This window comes from Archocentrus centrarchus, chromosome 8 (assembly GCF_007364275.1).
Source record: "Archocentrus centrarchus isolate MPI-CPG fArcCen1 chromosome 8, fArcCen1, whole genome shotgun sequence".
NCBI classification, from domain to species: Eukaryota; Metazoa; Chordata; class Actinopteri; order Cichliformes; family Cichlidae; genus Archocentrus; species Archocentrus centrarchus.
This window is the reverse complement of record NC_044353.1, coordinates 8,680,350-8,703,883: the sequence shown is the minus strand read 5'-3', so window position 1 is coordinate 8,703,883 and position 23,534 is coordinate 8,680,350. Positions and strand designations below refer to the sequence as shown.

Genomic DNA, 23,534 nt, shown 5'->3' with positions numbered 1-23,534 from the left:
AGTGGGGGCGTGACAGATGTTGTCGTTTCCCAAAATAAAAGCGTCACGGCTACAAGGAACCATAAGATTATAATTTTCTTTATCAGATTTAAGAACTTGAAAACAGTGTTGCTTAATCATTTTCTGCTGCCTGGTGATAAGGTACCTTTATGTTACTTGACTATTTTGAGTTCACGTTACAAGATCTACTCAACCACATGTTTAGACTAAAATATTGCAGCGACTTAGTATGTATTAGATGTTTTAAATTAGGACCAATAAGGATGCATTGCTATACAGTAGTACGTTTACTTCAGGTATTATGCGAAATCACATGTTTACAAATGTAGCATAACTAGTTTTAAAGGGCCAGGGTGCTTTCACCAGTATATTATTATTTGTATTTTATCAATCTAAATAGTATATTCTTTATATATGGAATCAGCGTCACCTTTATCATGTGAAATTAAAAAAAAAATACATTCTACTTTGAGAGTCTTTTGCTGATGCAGTTTTACATTTGGCCAGCCAACAATACACTCTCATAAACAGTAGTGGTTTAGTAGTTGTGTGTGTGAAGACAGTTGGACACTTTGAGTCTCTAATGTCTTAAACAAGCAACCCAACAGCGTTTTTTCATAGGCTGAATACTCCGCGAGCAAACTGTAGATAGTGGATCACCGTCAAGTGATCTGTTTCATTCTGAAAAGCCATATCAAAAAAGAAAGAAAACCAAACTCAAACTCAGACCACTCTTGTCATCTCTGACTTTTGATAAAGCCACTGTGTATCATGATATCACGCAGGGGTATTCCACTTCTCCAGTGCGTTCAGTTTCACCTCCTAAATTCTATTTGGCTCAAAAAACTTGAGTAATTTTCTGAAGTAAAGATAAGCAGCATTTTACGTCCCGATTTTATTCGTGTGAAGGATCTTCATAATTCTCTGCAGCTGCGGCAGCTGTCGTGACTCACACAGAGTGCAGAGTCGGAATAGGTAATGTTATGCTAGGCCTGTAAGTTGAATTATGAATGAATAAACTGCTTTTATAATTAATGTCTTGGATTTCATCGGGCCAATGAAAGTTATGCTATGTCATTGTTTTGCTGCATTGTGGTCCGATGAATATGAAGTTTTGCTGTGAATTAGTAACAATGTCCAAACAAATCATCTAACCCTCGTTAAATATTGAGATGAACCGCATTTGCTGCGCTGTCATGACAGAACAAGTCCTGTATCACTAACGGTACCAGAAATTAACTCAGTCTCCAGGAACACAAACTCCCGCCTTCGGCATCTGATTGGTCTGATGTCCTGTCCACCATGGTATACCGGGTTTTGATTGGTCGGCGCTCTCCTCTAAAGAATCTCCCTTTAAATGTTGGCACGACGGTCAAGATTTTGGAGCGGACTTACACAAAGTGAACAAGTTGAGGGAAGCGCAGCACAGGGACCGCTGTAGTGGTATGAGCATCTTTGGTCCAGGAGAACCATTCCCTAATCATGGAACTGGAAGAAAAATCGAAATACGGTAAACATTTAAAGCCTAAAGCGGACACGCTCACTTCATTTGTCCGCGGTGCTTATAGTTAACGTAAAACCCAGTTTTGTTGTGGTACAAGGCGATATCGCTTCGTCTTAGGAATGGCGAAAATAGCTCTCACAGTGGTCTCAGTGGCGTTATTTTACAGTAGCACTTTTCTTCATTCGTGACTTTTAATGGTGGGAGTTAGCGCTTTCTCTGGCGAAGTGGTGAACCCGTGAGTATTCACAGAGTAACGTAATGTGAGCTGGCTTTGCTTCACTTCTTCACACGCAGCTACAGCACTTTGACAGCACAGGACACCTGAGGTATGCTGGTATATTGTCAGGGTATACAATACCCCAGTTTGTCTTGTGCTTCTCCAGTTGCTGCCACATTCCTCAGACTGGTATGGCAGGCAACAGGAGCTCAGCTAACCCAGCTATGTATAGAGCATAGCTTATTAGAAAATTCCTCCAACAAGTGAAGAGGGTCTCCGTTAATCAACAGAGTGCCTCCAGTCTGCTTTGGGAAGGCTGTGCTCAGTTTCACACTCCACTTTTGAACTGAATCCAGTGTCAGCGTGTCTATTTTCCAAAACAGCATATTTTCAGTTGCCTGTTGTGGTTTGTAACTAGGTAATGTGGGTGTAATTATGCCTCCACTTACCCCAGATACCTGCTGAAAATGTATTTGCATTCTAGCGCATAATGCTTGTGGTATAGTTTGTGATGCTCAGTGAAATCAGTATAGAGGAAGTGGTTTTTCCTCTGAAATGAAAAGACTGATTTAAACAAAGAAAATGGGAAAAAAAAGGTTATGTTGCTATCAGTTTTAACAGTCTCTTTTTTTTGGATCATTAAAAATGTCTTTTGTACAAACTAATAGTTTTTAAAAATGCAGCTTGCAGTTTATATGGTTCTCGTGAGCATGGTCATGAAAGGCAAGGCCAGATGCTTCTGCTGTTTGCAGTTCCTCTTTTTCCCTGCACACACCCTTTCCCACTGTGCTTGCCACATGATGGCTAATTGATTCAATTTACCCTCCACAAAATGCAGTGCATACTGTGTGTGTGTGTGTGTGTGTGCGCGTGTGTGTCCCTGTCTGAGTTTGCCAAGTGTAGTCAGTTGCAAAAGTGTTGTATTTAGAGGCATGGGAGAAGCTTAAGAAATGACTCTGGCTTGAGATAACAGTCTCTAGAAATCTTTATTATTTTTCAGTGACTTGATACTTGACACAAGCTAAAAAAAAAAAAAGAGGAGAAAAGAACAATAACCTGAATGTTTCATGGAGAGAAAATGTAAGAACATGCTATGGGATCTCCACCAGATTTATGTGCTGGTGTAATTTCAGGCTGTGATGTTATGAAGAAACCTCAATGACAGGATGTGTGGAGCCTTGCCTTGGTACAAGTTAGGCGTAATTATAAGCCGTATTTAGGAGTGCAGTTTGAAATCTGATCTCCTCACTCCCTGACCTCTCCTCCATGTCACGTTAGAGTTTGTTCAAACTCTGTACAGATTTTACTTTCCCTCTATTGCCTTTGTTTTTATTCCACTTTGTACTTACAAAAAAGACCCCAAAAACCATGTCTGTTATTGCAGCCTTGTCTGATCATACTCTTGCAGACCAATATTACAAGTTTGCAGTTGTGCCAGCTGTTAGTGTCTGCGTTTGTAGCTCTCACCCTCACTTCTGTCACAGGACATTGTGACAATTTGTGCCTGTGTAAACAAAAGATTAAACACAGGGAGGCTTTCTGATTGCTTCCTGTTGTCTGCTGGTGGTTGTTATGACTTTCTAGATAAGAGTCAGTCTGTAAAAGTGTTTGGGTTTCACTTTGTACCATATGTGTTGCAGGAGTGGCTTCACTGCGTCTGACAGCAGAGCTAAGGAGTTGATGTAGGTCTCATGAGATGACTTACTTTAGAAGGCATCAAAATTTTTGCCAACATGCCCCAAAGAATATAACAGCTTGGTGTATTTTTGTGTGTGGTCATTGTGTTGCTTCCTCTGTAACACTGGAAATAGATCTGAAGTTGCGCTGAAATGCTCCATGCCGGCTTTCTGTGCTGATAGACATGCGGGGCACAGGCAGGGAGGGCCGTGACCTTTAGCTCCAGGATTTTCAAACTGCAGCCAGCGGGCCAGTGGCAGCAAGACGAGCAATTGTGAACATTTAATCTATTTATACTTCATGCCATACTCTGATATCATTCTGCAGAATTGGACCATTCAAGCATTTCTCTTCAATTCCTGCTCTCCTGCTGTAGCTGTCATAGCAGACTTAACCTTCCTAACACTGATACATACGGTTAATTCAAATTAGTTTGGGTTTATTATCAACATAAGGCACCATTCTCTGAACAGATGCATTACTCACTAATTACAAATGTTTGTGTGAGGCCCCAGAGGTAGCTTTTTCTTCTTCTTTGAATCCCATTTTACTGAAAGTGGCTCCGCTGAAAAGCAGGAAATGGAGCAAAACAAATAAAATATTTATTTACACCTGCTTCTAAAGAAAAACAGCTCAATTTTTGTTTGTGTTCTTGCAATAAACTTATCAATTATATATCCCAGTTTAAATTAATTAATAGCATTTCTGATACTTCTGCTGTTCTTACAATAAAACTGACTTTCTCTATAAAAGTCTACCAGTCTGTCAGTGTGAGCTGATTGGTCAGAAAATTATGCTGTCATATACCGGTGCAGTGGCGGATGTTCATTATAAAGATGGCCCCCGTCACAGCAGGTAGCTCCACTTGTTTGATTTGACAAAGCTTTACGCCGGATTCCCTTCCTGACACAAACCCAAAGGAGATTTGAGTCTCCAGCTGGAACTGAACCAGCAACCTTTTTGCTTGGATAGCAACTGTGTGAACCGCTACACCACAGAGCCATGTTTACAAAACAACAACAAAAAAATCTAAAATAATTCTGTCGTTTATCTAAAGATAAAAGAGGAAAAAAATGTAACACATGAACATTTGTGTTACATTTTTGGCTACAGTTCCATAGTACTCAATTCATCTCATGAGCGCCTCCTATGAAAGCAGAAGGTATCAAAATGGACTTTTCCTATTTAGAAATTCTCTGGTGGCCCTGAATCTAATACCACCTTCTTAAACTGGCTTTCAGTAAACAGCCCAAGCTGCTGTAGAGGGTGGGGGGGGGGGGTGGTGGTGGTGGGGGGGCTCAGGAGGTAGAGCAGGCCCTCTACTAATTGGAAGACTGATCCCTGGATGCTCCAGTCTGCATGTCAAAGTATCCTTGCACAAGATACTGAACCCTGAGTTGCTCCTGATGCATTCATCAGAATCTGTGTGTGTGTGTGTGTGTGTGTGTGTGTGTGTGTGTGTGTGTGTGTGTCTGTGTGTGTGTGTGTGTGTGTGTGTGTGTGTGTGTGTGAATGTTAGCTAGAAGGTGCTTGTATAAATGTGTGTGTGAATGAGACATGCTGTATAAAGTGCTCTGAGTGCTCATGTACGTGTTTTCATGTAATAAAAAAATCTAATAAAATCTTATTTCAGGAAAATTCCTAAACAAATAGCCAGTATATCAGTCAGCTGACAGAAAATATAGTTCCACATGTGTTTCCTGCTATAAAGGGTCAGAATGTCTTTAGGACAGACTCAGAGAAGCTTTTCTGTAACTGTAAAGGATGTGCGGTGAGGTATCAAGAAAATAAAGCAGGGAAGCTCAGGAATGTAAGGGGAGTAAAGGCTGAACCTGAAGAAGAAACACTGAGCAAAAACAATGGAAGACGTCAGCTTTAATTTCAGTTACAATAATAATAATGCAGACTGTAAATTTGTATCTTTGTGAAGGCTCATTAAAAACCAACATGGCTTTTCATAATTAACTCAGAGCTCTTGGAGACCATTTATGAGGTTAAAACTGGCTTCATTTCACTCGCTGCACTGTCCCACACGCAGTACTCGCCGTTTACCAGGGGAGGCCGTTTCCAATGACTCACACATGGCGGTGGAAGCAGCTGCACAGCACCAGCTATGTCAAATCAGATTCCACAGAAAAGATTTGCTTGTGTTTCGTCACGGCACTCAAAAGAACATGTTTTTGCTGTTTAGAGAAGTACAGGAAGCCAAAGGCTTGCTGTGGTAATTCCCTTGTGCGGTAACATTAGCCCAAAAAAAAAAACAAAAAAAAATGGATGGAAACTTTTATTCCAGCTCTTTTTTTTTGTTGTTGTTGTTGGTTTGTTTCTGTGAGTGTCTGTGAAAAGCATTCGTGGCATTTAGTCTGTCTGTGGACTCTTTGTTAAAACGATGAGTTCATTTAACATGCTCTGATTGCTTTTGGCCATCAGACGAACAGAAGAGGAAACCAAAGGCGCCGAGAGTGAAAGTGGGGGGGGGAGAAAAAAAAAATCAGTAGCTTGTAACATTTATTGTCTTTCACTCTGTCCCAATGCGGTAGCTCCATGGTATTGGAAGGAAATGGATGAATAGATTTTTTTTTTTTTAGCTTCTCCACATACTGATGTGTTTATTTTTTTTGCTTGTGAGCTGTCGCATCACCACAGGTGATAATTTTCCAGCCATAAATGACCCACACACCTGTATTCAATCAAAGGGAGCATCTACACAAGCCACCACCAGAGGCAGAGTTAGTCCTTGTTTACTGCAAACACATGTTTCTGATCATATACACAAATGAACTTTAGTCTCCTCCTTGCCTTTCACACACCCACGCCTCTTTAACGTCCAGCCTCTCTGTAGATGAGTTCAAGTTGCCAGTAAGTTCACACAGAAACAAGAGTGGAAAAGCGGGCAGGCAGACGTCCTTTGGAAGTGCTGGGAGGTGCTGTAGGGGGGGGGGAGCACAGATTGGAAAGAGGCAGTTCTTTTGGGATAAACAGAGAAGTGGGGGGGAGAGAGGTTTGAGGTAGGTTAGGTGGAGCTTTGCTGGTTGTGCAGCTATTTCAGGGACAGGTTGAACTGGTTCCTTCCTCCACAGTACCTGCTTCTCTCGCTCGGTCTTTTGTACCAGCAGAGAGGAAAGCGGAAGAAGCGAACCTGATCAAGGAGCTGTGAAAAGAAGAAAACTAGTGTTATCTGCACATTTCAACAATCTGTCAAAGAGAGAAATTTCACCATGCCTGAGGATGGAGAATATTATGGAAAGAACGGTACAGACTCCTTCATTTTTACTTTTACCTTCACTGGCCGCTCTTGTTTTTGTTAATCTAAGGCACGCTGACGATCACTGGTTAATCTTTAGATCTGCTGTGTGCCTGTTTCATAAAGCGTGCAAGTGGTTACACCTGAAACTGGAGCGACGGTATCAGGTGTGGGATTGAGAGTAGGTGTGTATGTGTGTGTGCTTGTGTGTAAACTGCTGCTGGCAGTTCTGCTGATTGCACAGGTGTGCGAGGTCAGGCAAATCTTTTATCAGTGTTTTTTTTTTTTTTTTTTTTTTCCCTCCTGCACTAATGTTACAGGGTTGAATGTAGATCTGCTTCACCAAAGAAGCAGATCTTTCTGTGACTAAATTGGTGTGTTTATACTGACGAACAGGGCAGTCAAAGTTTCCTCTGAACCTGCTGAAAAGTTAGAAGTCAGACGCCAAAGCCAACTATAATACAACTCCCGTGCTCTCTCTAACAGGAAGCTGTGACTCGCTTGAAAGTGGTAAATGCTTGTTGCAACATTACCCCACTGACCACATGCATAATTATCACAGATGTTATGACGTGTTTTCTAGACTTCAACGATCCATACACTAAACATGTGTCCAAATGCATGCTGTGGTAGGATTGTGGGGCAGCGATGTGACTGTTAGGATGGTCATATTAAAAGTTTTAAATGATGAGGACAGGTGCTTCCTGTGAGCCAGAGGTTCAGGATTTTGGGACTCTTACAGCACTTTCCTCCCATGACAGACTTGTATTTATAAAGCAGGGCAATTACTCACCGCAGACATCAACTTCTACTTAATAATGAAGCCCTGAAATGTTGATTTTTAATTACTTATTTATTTTTTTCTCAACTCTTTAGTAAAAGCAAAGCAAAGAGGTGGATCCACAGCTCAGTCAGTAATGCAGCAGTGGGGGGCAAGAGTGTTGAAGCCTTTTTTTTTTTTTTTTTCTTCTTTGTTTTGTTTTTTATTCTTGGCTCTTTATAATAGAGAGGATATCATAGTCATAGACAGAGGATATCCGTGGTTGTAAGCACAGAAGTCCACCCACCTTTTGTTTGTGTGGAAGTCAGCTGGGAGAAAGTTGGCTTAAAGGGAGGGTGGCCTTAAAGTGAGAGGCACTGAGCTACTACACCAAGATCATAGACGGTATAAAAGATGGAAGAAGCTTCTGGGTCTGAAATGTGAAGCTAACGTGGCGGTGCCTTAAAACTACTGTCAGGGGGTGATCGCTCAATCAGACAACCCCCTATGAGTACGCACTTGGTGACAGTGGTCAACAGGAAGAAACCTCCGGCAGAACCAGGCTCATGAAAAGCTGAAGGCTCTGCCTCCCATTCTACTCTTAAATAGCTTAGGAAGCTCTCACCAGAACTCACAAAACGGAACATAACTCCCCTGCTCTGGCCTCCCTTCACTGGCTTCCTGTGCATTTTTAGGATTGATTTTAAGATTTTATTGTATGTTTTGTTGCTGAGTAGCTACTCCTTAGTGTTCCCAAAACTAGACATGAGGATAACGGGTCCACTTTAGTTTGATTTTTAGAGATTCAGTGCTCTAACAAGGAAGCTGTGCTGATACATCGAACACTGAACTGTTGATTTTGTGTTGTGGTTGTTTTTGCTGCTAATCTGTCTTTTGACTATTATAAGCAATGACTTTAATAAGGCATTGCTGTAATATTTCATTTGTACAAGGCTTAACAGTTTGTTTTTTTTGTTTGTTAGTTTTTTTGATCACCTATCATAAAATTAGGAAAACAGATGTAAAATCTGTCAAACTGAATTCATATTTTTAATACCCAAATTTGAGTCGGCACACTGGAATTGAATCAAGCGTAGCATTCAACCCCTAAACTAATTTTTCTGTTCAAGAATGCAAGTAAATGACTGTCATTTGGCATCTTAATAAAAACAATAATGAGGTGCTTTATTGCAAATCTGAAACTTAACAGCAATAATTATATTTTAGCATTTAAAAACATACTGGTGGATTAGCCATCAAAGAAACAAAGAATGATTCTGGGAATTGCAGTGCTGTTAATTTAAGGCATCTGTAGCATAAACCCTATGTTGGGTGGTCTGATAAATTTGTTAAGTGCTGTAAAACTGATGAATTCAGACTGGAGCTACAAGTGCTTCCATAACAGACACTCTGCATCTATCCTCAGATAACCAGCAGCAAGCTTAAGTGGCTGTCCGAGCGTGCAAGTTCAGCTGAAAGAAAAGAAAAGGCTGTCCTTGTTATGAGGAACAGTGTGTTGTAAACTGATGACATTTAGACCAAAAAACCCCCAAAAAAACCCTTTGCTCCTTCTGATGCATGAATTAAGAGGCTGTGATGAAATCATAACCGTAAACACAATCAGAAGTGATTCAAACACTGGAGTTAAAGAGTGTTTACTGTTGAGCATGATAGATGTTTTGTTTTGACATGAAGCTATGTCAAAAAGATTCTGGTGGGTTTTTGCGCGATGTGTCGGCTCCTTGTTTAACACGAGTTTGCTCCTGGTTAGTCACTCGGGAGGAATTTGTCGAGTTTCCGGGCGTGTCCGGCCTTAAGGGAAAGTCATGTGTTAGAAGAATAGGAGGAAGACCGGGGTACGCTGGTCCTTACCCTTAATCCAGCTCTGTTTTTTTGCATAAATTTAATGTGCAGCGATTCTAAACCTGTTTTCTTGCTACAAGCTCACTGAGTTCTCTCTTTTCATGCAGGTGAGCCCAGGAAGTATGACCCAAACTTTAAGGGTCCAGTTCAGAAAAGGTGAGACAGAGGTGACTAACCCCGACTGTTACGCTGTGCGGACGACTGCAGAGGGCTCCATTAATCGTTTGAACTTTCTCCATTGTAGGGGCTGCACAGACATCGTGTGCTGCATCCTGTTCCTTATTGCCGTACTGGGTTATATTGCAGTGGGAATACTGGGTAAGGAGACAGCACTGCAGTTTGGTTTACCTGTAAACATACAAACTAAAGGCAAGTTTTATAACCTTTATTTCTTATTCTTTTTTCTCACCCAGCCTGGTCACAGGGTGACCCAAGAAAGGTTATCTACCCCACAGACAGTCGAGGCCAGTTCTGTGGGCAGGCTGGCACTCCACTAGAGTAAGTTGCTTTCCAAATTATAGACTGTCACTGCTGTGCTATTTTCTTCATTTGAGTGTGATCTATAGGGCATTTTTAGTGTTGGTGCAAAATTAAATAATATAAAAAAACCAGCAGTTTTTTATAACTGTTGCTGCCTATAGCTTAATTCACCAAACAGCTTAATTTCAGGCATCTTTACTTTATGGCTGTGCTGTCTGTTTCCAGCTGCTTTATTTATACTCATATGACTGATACTTCACCATTAATCTATTTATTCAAATCAACATAATCATTTGTTTTCTAAAAATGAAAAAGTCTCCACTTCTGCACCCACCAACAGCCCTGCTAATATTAAACTACTGTGCAAAAGTCTTGAGTCATTAAAATAAAAAAAATTGCTAGGGAAATGGGGAAACAAGTGGAACAATGTATTGAAACATATTTAAACATACATGGAAACACAGCATATCAGGCAAAAACAGAGTGTGCAATTTTAGCAAGCTTGAAAGTCAATATTTGGTGTGACCTCCTTTATTCTCCAGCACAGTCTGAACTCTGTGAGGCAGCTTGCTTGTCATTTCTTTAAGTAGTCTTCAGGAACAATTCTCCAGGCTTCTTGAAGGACATTCAAAGCTCTTCTTTGGATGTTTCTGCCTTTTGTTCTGTTCTGTCAAAGATGATCTCACACTGCTTCAATAATATTGAGGTCTGGGCTCTGGAGAGGCCAATCCATGTTTGATAGTATTCTACTGTGTGTTTTTCTATCCAGGGATTGGCAGTGTGTTTGGGATCACTGTCATGCTGAAAAATGAAACTGTTGCCAATCAGATGCTTTCCACATGGTACTGCATGGTGGATCAAACTTTGATTGAACTTTTCTGGGTTCATAATTCCATCAGTTTTGAGATGATCTCCAACAGCACTGACTGAAACGCAGCCCTAAACCATGACAGAGCCTCCACTGTGTTTGCAGATGGCTGCAGACACTCACTGTTGTCTCCTGACCTCCTCCATACACACTAATGATGATTTGAACCCATCCCAAACCCGTTGCCATATTTTTGCCATATTTTTTTTTCCCTGTTTCTTGGGGACGTGACATTTAGCTTCTGACATTCATCTGCTGTAGATAGCTTTGTTTGTTTTTTGTTTTTAGGCCTGTCTCTTTTGTCTTTTGTCTCCATTTGTCCAATTTCTTCAAAATTTAAGGACATACTGCACACCACGCTTCCAAGTTTTCAGCTAATAGCTCTTTGGGAATCAGTTTGGTAGTGCAAAAAGCACATTTATTTATTTATTTATGCCTGTCAAACTGTGGTATGTTTCTTTGGTATTTTTTAATTTTTTAAATGTCTTTGTAAAGTCAACTAAAATAAATGTGTTTTTGTGACAGGCTGCTTGTAACAAAGTGCCTAAAGAAACAATTTAAAACTGGTTCTTTGCCAGGTTGTCTGTTATGTGTAGACTGACTCATCCTTTGAGTTTGGTGGCTTTCTGTGCTTGAAAGGTCAGCATTAAGTAGCTTAAGAAACAAAAAACATTCCTCTGTAAATGGACGGGTGCACTGGGAGCAAATTACAAAGAGACGAGGGGTGGCTCCAAACTTTTGCACAGTACTGGAGCTTCTTCTTCATCTTGTCGTCGACTACTACGTGACTACACTGGAAAGTACTCAATACTTCAGCCTGTCAAAGGTACAATAGCTAAATATGTGAATACATTCAGTTCATTGGCAAAAACTGAGAGATGAAAGATTTTATGGAGCAGTTAGCAACTTTGTTTCAAATGTATCTTTTTTTGTTTTTTTTTTTTTTGGTTATACTACATACAAACTAATTTCCATGTACACAGACAGATTCTTGTTATTTAATATAAAGTGTTTCTTTGGCATTCATATGTCTACATGTAAATAATATTCCAGTCTCATAATTTGCATGGACGTCTGAACTATCACCGTGCATAATAATCGTCCTGCTGCCCTTTCACTTTAAGCAGCATCAGCCTGTGTTTGTGTGCACTTCATCTTGGTCCTCTCCCATTATTGTAAACATGCTCTGCTAGAAACAACAAAGGTCAGTCATGACAAAAAAAATAAAATAAAATAAGCAGACACTTCAGTCATAATCAGAAATTGTGCATGATGCCATTTCCAGTCAGACTGTGTGCTGGGACGCACGGGCCTACTGAAGAGCTGTGTGAAGTGTTTTCTACTTCACATACTTTGCTGGATGTTCAAATCCTCAGATCTTGCTTTTTCTAGTCGTTTTCCTCTGCTTACCATTTTCTGTTTGTGTTTTTTGTTTTGTTTTCCTGTCCTCAACAGGAACAAGCGCCTTTTGTTCTACTTCAACATCATGAAGTGTGCCAGCCCCATGGTGCTGCTGGAGTTCCAGTGTCCGACCACACAGGTGCAAGCTCCACTCTCCTCCCAGCATATTCAGTTTATTCTAAATGCTTAGGGAAAAAAAAAACAGCATTTATAACATGTTCTGTGTCGTAAAGGCTTAAAATTAGGACTAGAGTTGGGACGCACGTGTTGCTTTTGTCTGTTTTCATCACTGCTGAATTATTTGCCTCCATTGGCGCATATTCTTCTTGCTGGACTGCATTTTGCGACATGAATGCAGCCTGACGCTGTCCCTCTGTAAATGTCCATCTTCAGATGTGTGTGGAGACCTGCCCTGAAAGGTTCATGACCTTAATCAAAGCGTACACTAATACAAACGACTTTAACTACTACAAAAAATTCTGCAGTGACGGTGTGACTAATTCAATGGTGAGTTGGACTTGAAACCTTTTTTTTTTTTTTTTTTTTTTTTTTTTCTTCCCAGTGTCATTCTGCACTGTAACACTTATTTATATATCTGAATGTTTTCTACAGACTTTCACATCTGTTTTGGATATATTGTGTTTTAGGGTGTTCCAGAAATCCTAAAGCAAGGTCTCTGTCCTGCCATGCTGGTTCCCAGCAAGCCCTGTGAGTTGAATCTCTAATCACAATTGTAATTTTGGACTCTAGTAGAGTATCATTGCATGAGTCATAGTTCTAATTTAGCATATTTAGCTTATATTGGGCCTTGGTGTGACCCCCCCTCCACCCTCTTCTTTCAAGTCAAATTAGTTCTGATTGGCTGCCACTCATAACATATTTAAACACATGTAGGGGGAAACAAATTTCACTTGTTTTTATATTTTTGACAAGTGCGTGTTTCTCATTTTTTCCTTTTAGTCACCCGTAGGTGCTTCCCAGCTTTGGGAATGAAAGGAGGGGTGGTAACTGTGGGGAACAACTCAAAATTTGATGATGGAACCGGAATGAGAGATGCCAAGGATCTTCTGGATGGAGTAACGTGAGTATACATCGGTGGCATTACTGAGACATAGTGATGTAACAGAAAAAGGCCTGTCCCAGCCTGCCATATTGGGTAACACAAATAGTATGTGATGAAAAATTCCACAAGCGGATAAACATGCAGGGATCTCTCCACAGGAATGCCACTGTGGTAATGGAGGCTCGTCAGGCGGTGATGAAAATCTTTGAGGATTTCACGCACTCCTGGTACTGGATCCTCTTGTAAGTACTCGCACTCGTGTTTCGTCCTTTCTTGCCAATTCCAGTTATGGTTCAGAGATTTTCCTCAAACTCCTGTACTTCCTCTTTGCAGGGGGCTGGTTATTGCCACGGTCCTCAGCCTGCTCTTCCTTATCCTCCTGCGCTTCCTGGCAGGCATCATGGTCTGGGTTATGATTGCCTTGGTGATAGTGGTGATAGGATATGGTAAGGGCCAAAGTGCATTAGATATGTCATCCTTTTTCATAATGCTTTATAATATTTAGCACTCCGGGCCTACCCACGATTCAGTTCCAGAGCAGCCAGTCGGTACATTAACCGTGAGCGTAACTATGAACATGCACAGTGATCATAATGGGACCCGCCATGGCAAAAAGTATTCATGCAGGCTTGGCACCTTTGAATGGGAATGGATTGTGAGTGGAATTTCCTTGTTGGCAGTTAGGGGAAAAGAACAAACTGTAGGCAGTGTAGAGAAATGGAAACTGAAGGAATCTGCATGCAAGGATGCTTCCGTGGGCTGTAGCATTCAGGCAGAACTTGAGTGAACTGACCCACCAGGACAGCTGTGACGTAAAAATACACATTTTAGTTTAATTAGAAAATCTGTTGACCTGATTGTGATAAAAATCACAGCATCCGTTCCTGTCACATCCCACCTGATCTTGTCTCTCTGTGAGGAGATTAAAATAATAAAGTTGCCAGAATGAGACACACCTTTCAAAGAGCCCGTCTCATGGGGGGGGGGGGGCAGCATGAAAGTTGGCAGCCCTGACTTTTGCATGTGCTTGCAAACTGTGTACTAAAAAGCACAGCTGTGTTAGTGTGGTAAAACAATCGTATTCATCATCGCAACAGATTACAGAATTCAGTTTGAACACCCCAAAAATTAAGTCATTGACTTCTTTCTTTTTTTAATAAGTAGCTTTAACCTTTTTCTTTTTTTTAACCTCCTCCTACCATCCATGCAGCCTTCGATCTTTGCCACCTCCCCAAGCTGAATGAATTACTGTACACTACTGACAGACTGATTTTACATGCAAATAAAAAACAGTGCAAGTATCTGTTTTTTACCTCTTAAACACACAACGTAACACTGTCAACTCAAAACAGATCAGCTCTAAAGGATTTGTTTAACTCAGTCACGTGCAGCAACTTTTACAGAAAGACGAGTTCAGGAAAACAAGCCTACGTCTTAAATATGAAAAAGGGTATTAAACTATATTTAAAAAAAAAAATCACAGCTGAATTAAAAGGCATCGTGGTTGACTCTCAATAACTAGCATTGTTGCACTGTACATTCATCCAGCTGAGTGATTTCTCAGACACTAATCTGAAAGTGCCTGCACCTTCTCCAAGGCTTTCCTTGTTGATATGAAGGAGTTATTAAATATTTAACACTGCACTCCATCTTCTCTACATTACACACGTTGGCCAAGCCCATTAAGAGAAAACACATCTGTTACAGTGAAAAATCACAGACGCTCGTCTAGTTGCTAACGGTAGCTTTGTTTCTGCACAAAATGTGGCTCATAACTGATCTCAGACAACCTGCCACTGGCTCAGTTTTCACTGCTCTAACACACTAATGCTGCTGATTTTTACAAAAATGTCTTTATTTTTCTGTGTGTTGCTGGTTAGGAATTTTCCACTGCTCCATGGAGTATGTTGCTCTGAAAGGACAGGCCGGCGCTAACGTGACAATCCAGGAACTGGGCTTCCAGACGGACTTCTCAGTCTACCTGCAAATCAGGCAGACCTGGCTGGCCTTCAGTCAGTATACATCCCCAAAATCTCCACAGAACCACACTCAACATATGTTGATGTAAAAAAAAAACACTCTTGTGATCGTTCTTTCTTTCTCTGCCTCTTTTCTCCATTTTAGTTATCATCCTAGCCATTGTGGAGGTCATCATCATTTTGCTGCTCATCTTCCTCAGGAAAAGGATCCTTATTGCCATTGCTCTCATTAAAGAAGCCAGCAGGTCAGACTTTACTTTAGATCTGTAGGACTTGTAGAAGAGAGAATGGGAGGAGTGGGAAAGCAGATCGATAAAAGTTAATGTCAAATTGTTAGAGTCGCTTATAGTAATGGATTAAAGTGCTGGACTAATGGTGGAGGCACAGATAAAGAACTTGACACATTACTGTGAAGGCAGATGTTTGTTTTTAGGCTTTACCAGTGATGCTGCTGTCCTGTTTTATAGAGCAATTGGACATATGATGTGTTCCCTTTTCTATCCACTGTTCACATTCCTCCTCCTGGCCATCGTCATCGCCTACTGGGCAGTCACTGCTGTGTATCCTTTCAAGTTACAGTCGGTGGTGGTGGTGTTATTTATGGTTGATTCTATTCAAAATACTGGAACACAAGGAGAGAAACTGAATCCTTTGCCCCTGAGCCTGGTTTTTAACCGCCTGTGAGAGCAGCTGCTGGAGAGATGATTAAAGAAACCAATTGAGAGATTATTTTTATTCTTAATTTGTTCTTTTTTTTTTTCTTTACGATTAAATCACAGCATGATTGTTCTGTCAGAGTAACTTTGAAGAACTTCTGTTGTTTTTGTGTACATGAATTTAAACTCATGTGCTTATGAATTAAAACAGTTGACACTTTATACAGAATATATGCATGGATGACTGGATTCACATTAAAAGCTAAGGTTCAGTTTGATCATGCATACTCTGCAACTAAATGATCAAATTTCACTGCCTTCATGAACCAAAAATCCCAAACCGAACAGAAGAAATTCATTTTTTTAATAATCATTATACTCATAATTACATATTTAATTTCTTTGTTTCATTGTCACACCTGCTGTTATAGATTTGTGTAATTTGATGAACAGTGTCTGGGGAAGTCTTCACCCCAAAGAGATTCTCTGGAAGTTTGTTAAATCAGTTTTAGCTCAGAAAATCAAGTCAGTGCACAAGTGACTTCAGTCTGCATTATTTCAGATGGCCAGCAGGGGGCCACTCCTGCTTCCAAAAAGATGTCTATTGTATAGAAAAAGAACCCTTGGCTCCTTTGGCTTTCCAGATGTGTTTGACTGCATGTGGCATGATGTGCTTTTTTTTTTTTGGCTCACAGCAGAACCACATTAATCAATAGGTGTCAAGCAACATTATATATGTGTAAGTAAGCTGTTTCTATTGCCAGCTTACTTGTGATTCCTGGAGTTTCTAAAAGTAGAATGGGAGGCAGAGAGCATGCTGTGGAACCAGCTCCCAGTTGGGTTGGGTACACAGACATCCTCTGCTTTTAAGATTACTCAAAACTTTTCTTTTTGGTAAAGCTTATAGTTGGAGCTGGAACAGATGAGCCCAAACTATCCCTTAGCAATGCTGCTATAGGCTCAGACTGCTCCAAGACTTCCTGTGATGCACTGAGCATTTCTTCTCCACTCACGTCATTTCCCTCCGCACTTGACATGCAGCATGTCATTAATGTCATCATTGGTTCTGCTGGAGGTTTGTCTGTGTAGCTCGTGTCTCCAGCACTATTTTGGACACTTTGTTGAATGAAGGTGGGATCTGTTGTCAGTTAATGATTGGAAGCCTTAACAGAACTGATCAGTTTCTTGTCTACGTCCAATGAGCCTGTCTACAAAATTTTCAATGAGACAAACTGTGAATACTCCAGACAAACATGTGACCCAGCCGTAAGTTTTTCTCCTTTTTATTTGTATGTAAAATTTTCAGCATTCTTGATTTGTGAAATGCATATGAAGTGTCACTAACTGAACTATCTTTGTTCAGAACTACACGATGACTACCATGAAAGCACAGTGCCCTGACTCAAAGTGCCTTTTCGCCTTCTACGGTGGGGAGACGGTTTACCATAAATACCTGATTGGCCTGCAGTTCTACAACGTCTTCCTCTTCTTCTGGTGTGCCAACTTTGTCACGGGTCTGGGACAGATGACCCTAGCCGGGGCCTTTGCCTCTTACTACTGGGCCTTCAACAAGCCGGGTGAAATTCCCGCCTTCCCAGTGTTTTCTTCTCTTGGGAGATCTCTCAGGTGTGTATGCGTGTTCAGGGTGAATTTTTGTAAATCTCTCTCCTGACACAGTGCTGTTTTGGCTGAGTAGGTCCTCTTTACTTGCTTTAGGTATCACACAGGGACTCTGGCGTTTGGCTCCCTTATCCTCGCCATCATTCAGATCATCAGGGTTTTGCTGGAGTATCTGGACCACAAGCTGAAAGGTCTGCTACTTTTGTGGTGTTCAGTATTATGTGTGTGTCTGCTCAAGGCTGAAATCCACTGTTTGTAAGAAGACAATCAGTAAAAAAGTGAATTTTTAATGTCTAAAATTTGCTACCGGTGTGGGTTAAAGATTGACTGCTTTTATTCACAGGAGCCCAAAACAAGTTTGCGAAGTTCCTGCTGTGCTGCCTGAAGTGCTGTTTCTGGTGCCTGGAAAAATTTGTCAAGTTCCTAAACAGAAACGCCTATATTATGGTGCGTGTTTTATTTATTTTGCTTATATCACACTGAGCTGGCATGATTAAAGGCATAGTATTTAAAATCTTTGGCCTCTAGGTGGCGATTTATGGCAAAAACTTTTGCACCTCTGCCAGAGATGCCTTCTTCCTCCTCATGAGGAATGTGATCAGGTGAGTGTAATGAGCGTCGCCTCATTAGAGAGCATGCTGTTAAATGTTTAATTATATTAATGGTAAATGGTTGTCTTCAACACTCCAGGGTTGCTGTACTGGATAAAGTGACAGACTTCCTCTTATTTTTGGGTAAACTTCTCATAGTTGGGCTTGTGGGTAAGTCTGGTTATTTTTATTTTTTTTTCATTCATGCTGACCATATTTAAGATTAGCACTGACTGTAGAGATTGTGTGTAGTATCTGTGATGATGAGCAGTTCAGCTCCCAGTCCAGACCTGTCTGCGTAGCATATTAAATCCAGCAGACTCACTCATTGTGAGGTTTAAATAGGACTGGCTCACTTACACAGATTTAATGTACAACGTTATTTATAGCAAAGTATTAGCTCATGCTCAGTTAATCAGGGGCATTTTGGAATAACAGTTTGTAGTGCATGTGGGAATTATATATTCTTTGGCTTTTGTGTCCACAGGTGTCTTTTCTTTCTTCTTCTTCTCTGGGAGAGTGAAGGCCTTTCAAAATACAGCTCCAAACCTGAACTACTACTGGGTACCCATCCTGGTAAGTCAGGGAAACATGATCATCCAACTACAGCAGGACAGAATTGCTTTTCTGAACCCTTAATATGAGGATGATGTATGTGTGGTTGTCCTCTTCATCAGACTGTGGTGGTTGGCTCATACCTCATCGCCCATGGGTTCTTCAGTGTGTACGCCATGTGTGTGGACACTCTGTTCCTGTGTTTCTGTAAGTGACACATCCTCAGTCAGCCGTGACTGATCCTTTTACTGTATTACTGACACAAACATCCAAACAGGTGCTACGTAAAAGAAAGAAGCTTTGAATGAAGGGCTTAATGGAAATTATAAAGCCAGGAATGAGCTAAATCACAACTTTTCTCACTTTGCTTCTGGTGTCGGGCTGTCACTAATTCTAAACTGCATGAATACAGTGTGCCACATTTCAAAATAACAGTCTGCTCTTTGTTAACCTAAAAAAGATTTTGCTGCTTGGTGATGAAGTGATACTGTGGGTGCTTTTGCTTGCTTGCCATTTGACTTTCTTTCTCTTTTTGTGTCTCCTTTCCCATTTCTCACTTTTCATAATCTACCCCCCTCTCATTTCCCTTTCCCTTCCTACCTGCCCTGTAACTCCCTGGTTTATATATACATTTTTCCATCTAACCATTAACACACAATAATCACACACGCAATAAGGCGAAGACCTGGAGCGCAATGACGGCTCAGCTGCAAGGCCTTATTACATGTCGCCGGCTCTTCGTGAGATTCTGTGGAAGAACAAGGCGGAGGAACCGTCTGAGCCCTCTGCTCAGCAACAGCACGATGAAGACGTCCAGCTGAAACAGGAGGCGCAGGAGGAGGACACATCTTAGAGAGGGGCAAATGTTGTGGGCAAAGACTCTCAGATTTTACTTAATTACAGGCACAACAAAATCCACTTTAAATTATGAGCTGGACCTCTGTCATTTGCTTCCTTATTAACTTATCTCAGATAGGAGTGCAGCTACAGAACAGCATGCCTTAAAGTGGCAGAGATTCAGTGTTTAGCTTCAGGCCACTGGATGTAGATACAACCCTCTGAGTTCACAGTGATTTCCTTTTTTAACCAACATCCCCTTCTAACGTAAAAGGATGTTGACCATTCCCAACACCCCACCCTCGACTAGTCCAGGCTTAGTTTAGTTTGGCACTGTTGGTCTTTCAAAACAGCATTAAGGTTTTTCAAGATTAAAAACATTACTTACTATATTTATGACATCAGTAAATACATGTGGCTACTTTGATATCTTGATGAATACAGAATGATGATCAAACTAATAACTGTGGTCCAAATGACTCTAACACAGATGCTAAAACAGGATCTAGTATTGTGATTAACCAGTGGCTACTGAAAGGGCGTGAATGGACCTCACACTCACTACAACCATGGCTATAACCATCTTTTATTTACAGTTTATGGTCTGAAATCACTGACTGTTCCTAAAATAAGAATTCTGATAAATCTCCAAAACTGGCATTATTGTAAGTAAGGGGGTGGGGCTTAGCGAACAGCCTACTAATCACGAAACACGCTGGTTTACAGTGGACAGGAGTGTTGTATGCCTTTGTTGCGTGAATATTGTGATGTGAGCTGGTAGATGTTTCATGGTAATCAAAGGTGAATATCTGGGTAGATCAATGGCTCTCTCTGAGGTAAACTCGTATTTCTAATGTGGTGTTGCCTTTATTAAACACACTGCTGTTAGTTAATAGACACTTGAAGCCAATCATGTGCCTGATTTACAGTGTTTAATAACGTCGGTCTCTTTGCACAATTTTAGTGTTTACAGGTGATACAAACTTTTTACTTTTTAAGTATACTCAGTAAAGCACTTTAATTTGTGTTCACTCTAAGCAATAACAGATTTCTGTTTAATGAATGCTGGTGAGTCTTTAAGGCTAGCTGCTTTTTAAAAAAACAAACTGTAAATCAGTGTAGATTTGCCTTTTTAGTAGTTTTTTTTAAAGTGTGCTTTTGCAGTGCAGTTGGTTTAATAAACAAATTTAAACATTAATACGTGTTTAATATTGCCTGAACTACTGATTAAAGCTGCATGCTTTCTTTTTTTTTTTGCAGAACTGAGAGGTTTCCATTCAAATTTCCTACCTGTGAATACATGTTGTAAATGCTTATTTAAACTTGCGTTAAGTGTTTGAAATCCTCACATGGGTTTAATTTAATTTTTCTCCTTTTACCTCTTTCCAGTGGAGGATTTGGAGAGGAATGACGGCAGCCCGGAGAGGCCCTACCTGATGCCAGAGAGCCTTCGCAAAGTCCTGAAGAAGAAGAACAAGGCAGAGCCAGCTCAGTAGAACCACCACCACCACCACCACCACCCCCCAATAGCGTAAGCTTTACCGGGGTGAGACTGTGGGCTGAAGTCGGCTGGGATTTTGTTGAGTTTGAAGTTAGACCAGAAGCTCTTGTCATCAGCCTGCAGGTGACAATCAGCTGTGTTCACTGTATTTACTCAATGCTAAATACAGTATGGACCTAAAAATGTCCACATTCCCACATCGTTTCTCGTTCAAACCATCATGAAGTCGGGCAGGTTTTGTGGATTTTAAAAACTTAGAGATTTGTTTGTTTTTTGAAGTCGATGCACGTGCAAACGTTTGTGGTATGTTGCATTCTTAACAACTATATAAGGTTTTATTTTTAATGTTTGACTGTTTGTAGGGTACATATAAAAGGTCATCTACTACAGTTGTGTAATGTTTATGCTTTTATTCTTGTATTTTTTTTTTTATTAAATATGTATAACTTGTCATATTTGACCATATGTTTAACCTTGTAGTTACCAAAGCCATTACACTGCCTGTCAGGTACCCATCAGGCCTTTTGTACTTTTATACCACTGTGCCTAAAGCATCTGACGCTGTGGTGCTCCTTTATCAGCATCCATACAGAAATATGAACAGAAGCAAAAAACTATAACTGGCTTGTGCGAGGGGGGTCTTTTTGTTTTTTTTGTTTTTTTTTCTCTCCTTTGGAGCTGAACTTTTCTCAAATAAAACATAGTTTTCTATAAAAATGCACTTGGCTCTTCAGTTGTTGATTATACCAAAGGCTTTAAGGTGCTCCCAAACTTTCAGCACTGGCGTCATTCTGATAGTTTTATCCATGCTAGACTTGATTCTTTGACTCGAGTCTTTCAGGTACTGGAGACGAGCTCAGTCCACTTTCAGTTTCAGCTGAAGCGGAGCTCATATCTGCGTTCAGCTGAAAAAAGGTAGCTGAAACAGACAGTGACCCGTTGGTCACAAAACTGACACATAAATTTCCCAGCTTTCCTTTTAGCTTTAAACTCAGAAAACCTGGCTGTCAAATATAACCCCATAAAATCCTAACTGCTGTTCTTCTTTCGACCATGAGAGGGCGTGCATATTCCAATCTGATTCCTTCAGTTGAGGTCAGGCAGCCTGGCAGAGGAAACTTACAGCAGGGTGTCCTGATGCTGGCTTTACGTAAGCGTCATCTGACTTATCGCGGGAAAATCCATCTTGGGTTGATTACAATCAACTTTCTAAGGGTCATATCAACAGCTCAGCAATGTGCTGTTCATTTGTGATAGTGATGGAAAAATGTAATGGAATACTTTTAAAATGTTCTTCTACGGTTCAGAGCACAATTCCCCTGACACTAAATGTTTAAAACTACAAATACTGAATGAATTCCAGTTGTCTGTTTAAAAGTTTCAGCATTTATTAGAAAATACCTGTTTTTGTTTTGCTTTTAAATAAAGTCTCCACATAATCTTCCAAGTGGAGGGAAAGTTTTTTTCCTCACTTTAGTCTTTCCTCTTAGTAAAAGAACAAATCCAGTTTAAGGCCATCCATTGGTAGTTGGGGACTAACAGGAGAGACTCACAATAAAAAGCAGGAATTGTTGGAGTGTGTTTGGCATCTGGAAGTCATTATTCCCTGTGTTTGTTTTTGCATCTAATTATGAAAACAAGCTGCAACCCAGTGCTGGCAGACCTCGGTATGACAGCACATTTTATGTTCTACATAAGTTTATTTTATCAGGAACAAATAATTAGACTGAACATGCCCTTCCTTCAAACCTGCATTCCCCTGCAGTGCTGCGTGCTGGAATTTTCATATGGATGGTGAGTCATTCCAGGACAGTCACACATGTGGTCAGAGAGAGCACATATCTAAAAACAACACTGGGATACAGTGGTGTGATGCTGGGGTGGGGGAGGCATCTTAAACTGAAGCGTGACAGTATGCATTCACACAGCACTGCATCGTATTTGGCCTTGAAAGTAGGAGTGTGTATATGTTATATACAGGCAACGAGGATTTTGCAATGCAAAAGGTTTATTTGTGATATGAAGACAGGCCATGACACCATAAACAACTATGACACACGCCACCACTCAGAAATACACAGAACAAAACTGGAATACCCTTCACCGCCTTCAAATCTCTGTTTTCAGTCAACATGCACAGGTTTGTGGTACATTTTGTGCTCTATTTCTGACCAACACCTCACTTGTGTAACATCACCTATGACTGACTGATTTGATCTCCTCGTGGTTTGCGTAGATGTAGCGCACTGATTCAGGCTCGCAGCACAATGCTGGAAATATGAACTTATTTCACTGAGCGAGCAACGTTTAAGACCCGCGATCGCACAAGCTGCTGCTTTCTTAGCAGTTTCAGGTCAAAGGTCCTCAGTGGTCAACGAGATTTTTTTGTTTGCTTTTTTTTTTTTTTTTTTTCCCCATTCCACAGAACACCTGAGCAGCCTGAGAGGCTGACTCATTTACTAGAGTGGTGGAGTCCTTAAGACTGACTAATATGCACTCACCTGTGTGAGCCTGAACAATGTAAAAAAAAGCTTCTTGGTGGCTGAAAAAGGCTAAAATGCCTTTTTTTTAAAAATACTGAAACACAGAGGTAATGATTTAAACATGGCCATAAGGGAAGCAGCTTTAGACTAAATCCAAATTGTGGATAAACATCAGGTATCCCTTCCAGCTCCTGTCATGAGGTAATGAGCAGGATGACACATGATCTTTGTCTTTG

At 40.7% G+C, this 23,534-nt stretch overlaps 1 protein-coding gene across 4 annotated transcripts; it reads left to right on the top strand.

The window, feature by feature from the left end:
• The first annotated feature begins 1,352 nt into the window (after nucleotides 1–1,352).
• Nucleotides 1,353–21,881, top strand: LOC115784328 (choline transporter-like protein 2). Of its 4 annotated transcripts, none has more exons than XM_030735516.1 (23): nucleotides 1,353–1,510; nucleotides 9,373–9,421; nucleotides 9,510–9,583; nucleotides 9,679–9,763; nucleotides 12,069–12,153; nucleotides 12,408–12,521; nucleotides 12,662–12,722; nucleotides 12,975–13,095; nucleotides 13,236–13,319; nucleotides 13,411–13,523; nucleotides 14,958–15,089; nucleotides 15,202–15,301; nucleotides 15,524–15,616; nucleotides 16,894–16,978; nucleotides 17,076–17,338; nucleotides 17,429–17,523; nucleotides 17,676–17,779; nucleotides 17,861–17,934; nucleotides 18,023–18,093; nucleotides 18,410–18,498; nucleotides 18,600–18,684; nucleotides 19,155–19,345; nucleotides 20,704–21,881. In XM_030735516.1, exons 1-22 carry the CDS (start codon nucleotides 1,483–1,485, stop codon nucleotides 19,328–19,330), a joined length of 2,181 nt encoding a protein of 726 aa, XP_030591376.1. In that variant the 5' UTR covers nucleotides 1,353–1,482; the 3' UTR covers nucleotides 19,331–19,345; nucleotides 20,704–21,881. The 4 variants fall into 4 exon arrangements, with proteins under 4 accessions (XP_030591376.1, XP_030591378.1, XP_030591375.1 ...); XM_030735515.1 differs by lacking the exon at nucleotides 1,353–1,510 and adding an exon at nucleotides 6,381–6,650; XM_030735518.1 differs by lacking the exon at nucleotides 19,155–19,345 and having other exon boundaries at nucleotides 20,704–21,877.
• Nucleotides 21,882–23,534: the final 1,653 nt, after the last annotated feature.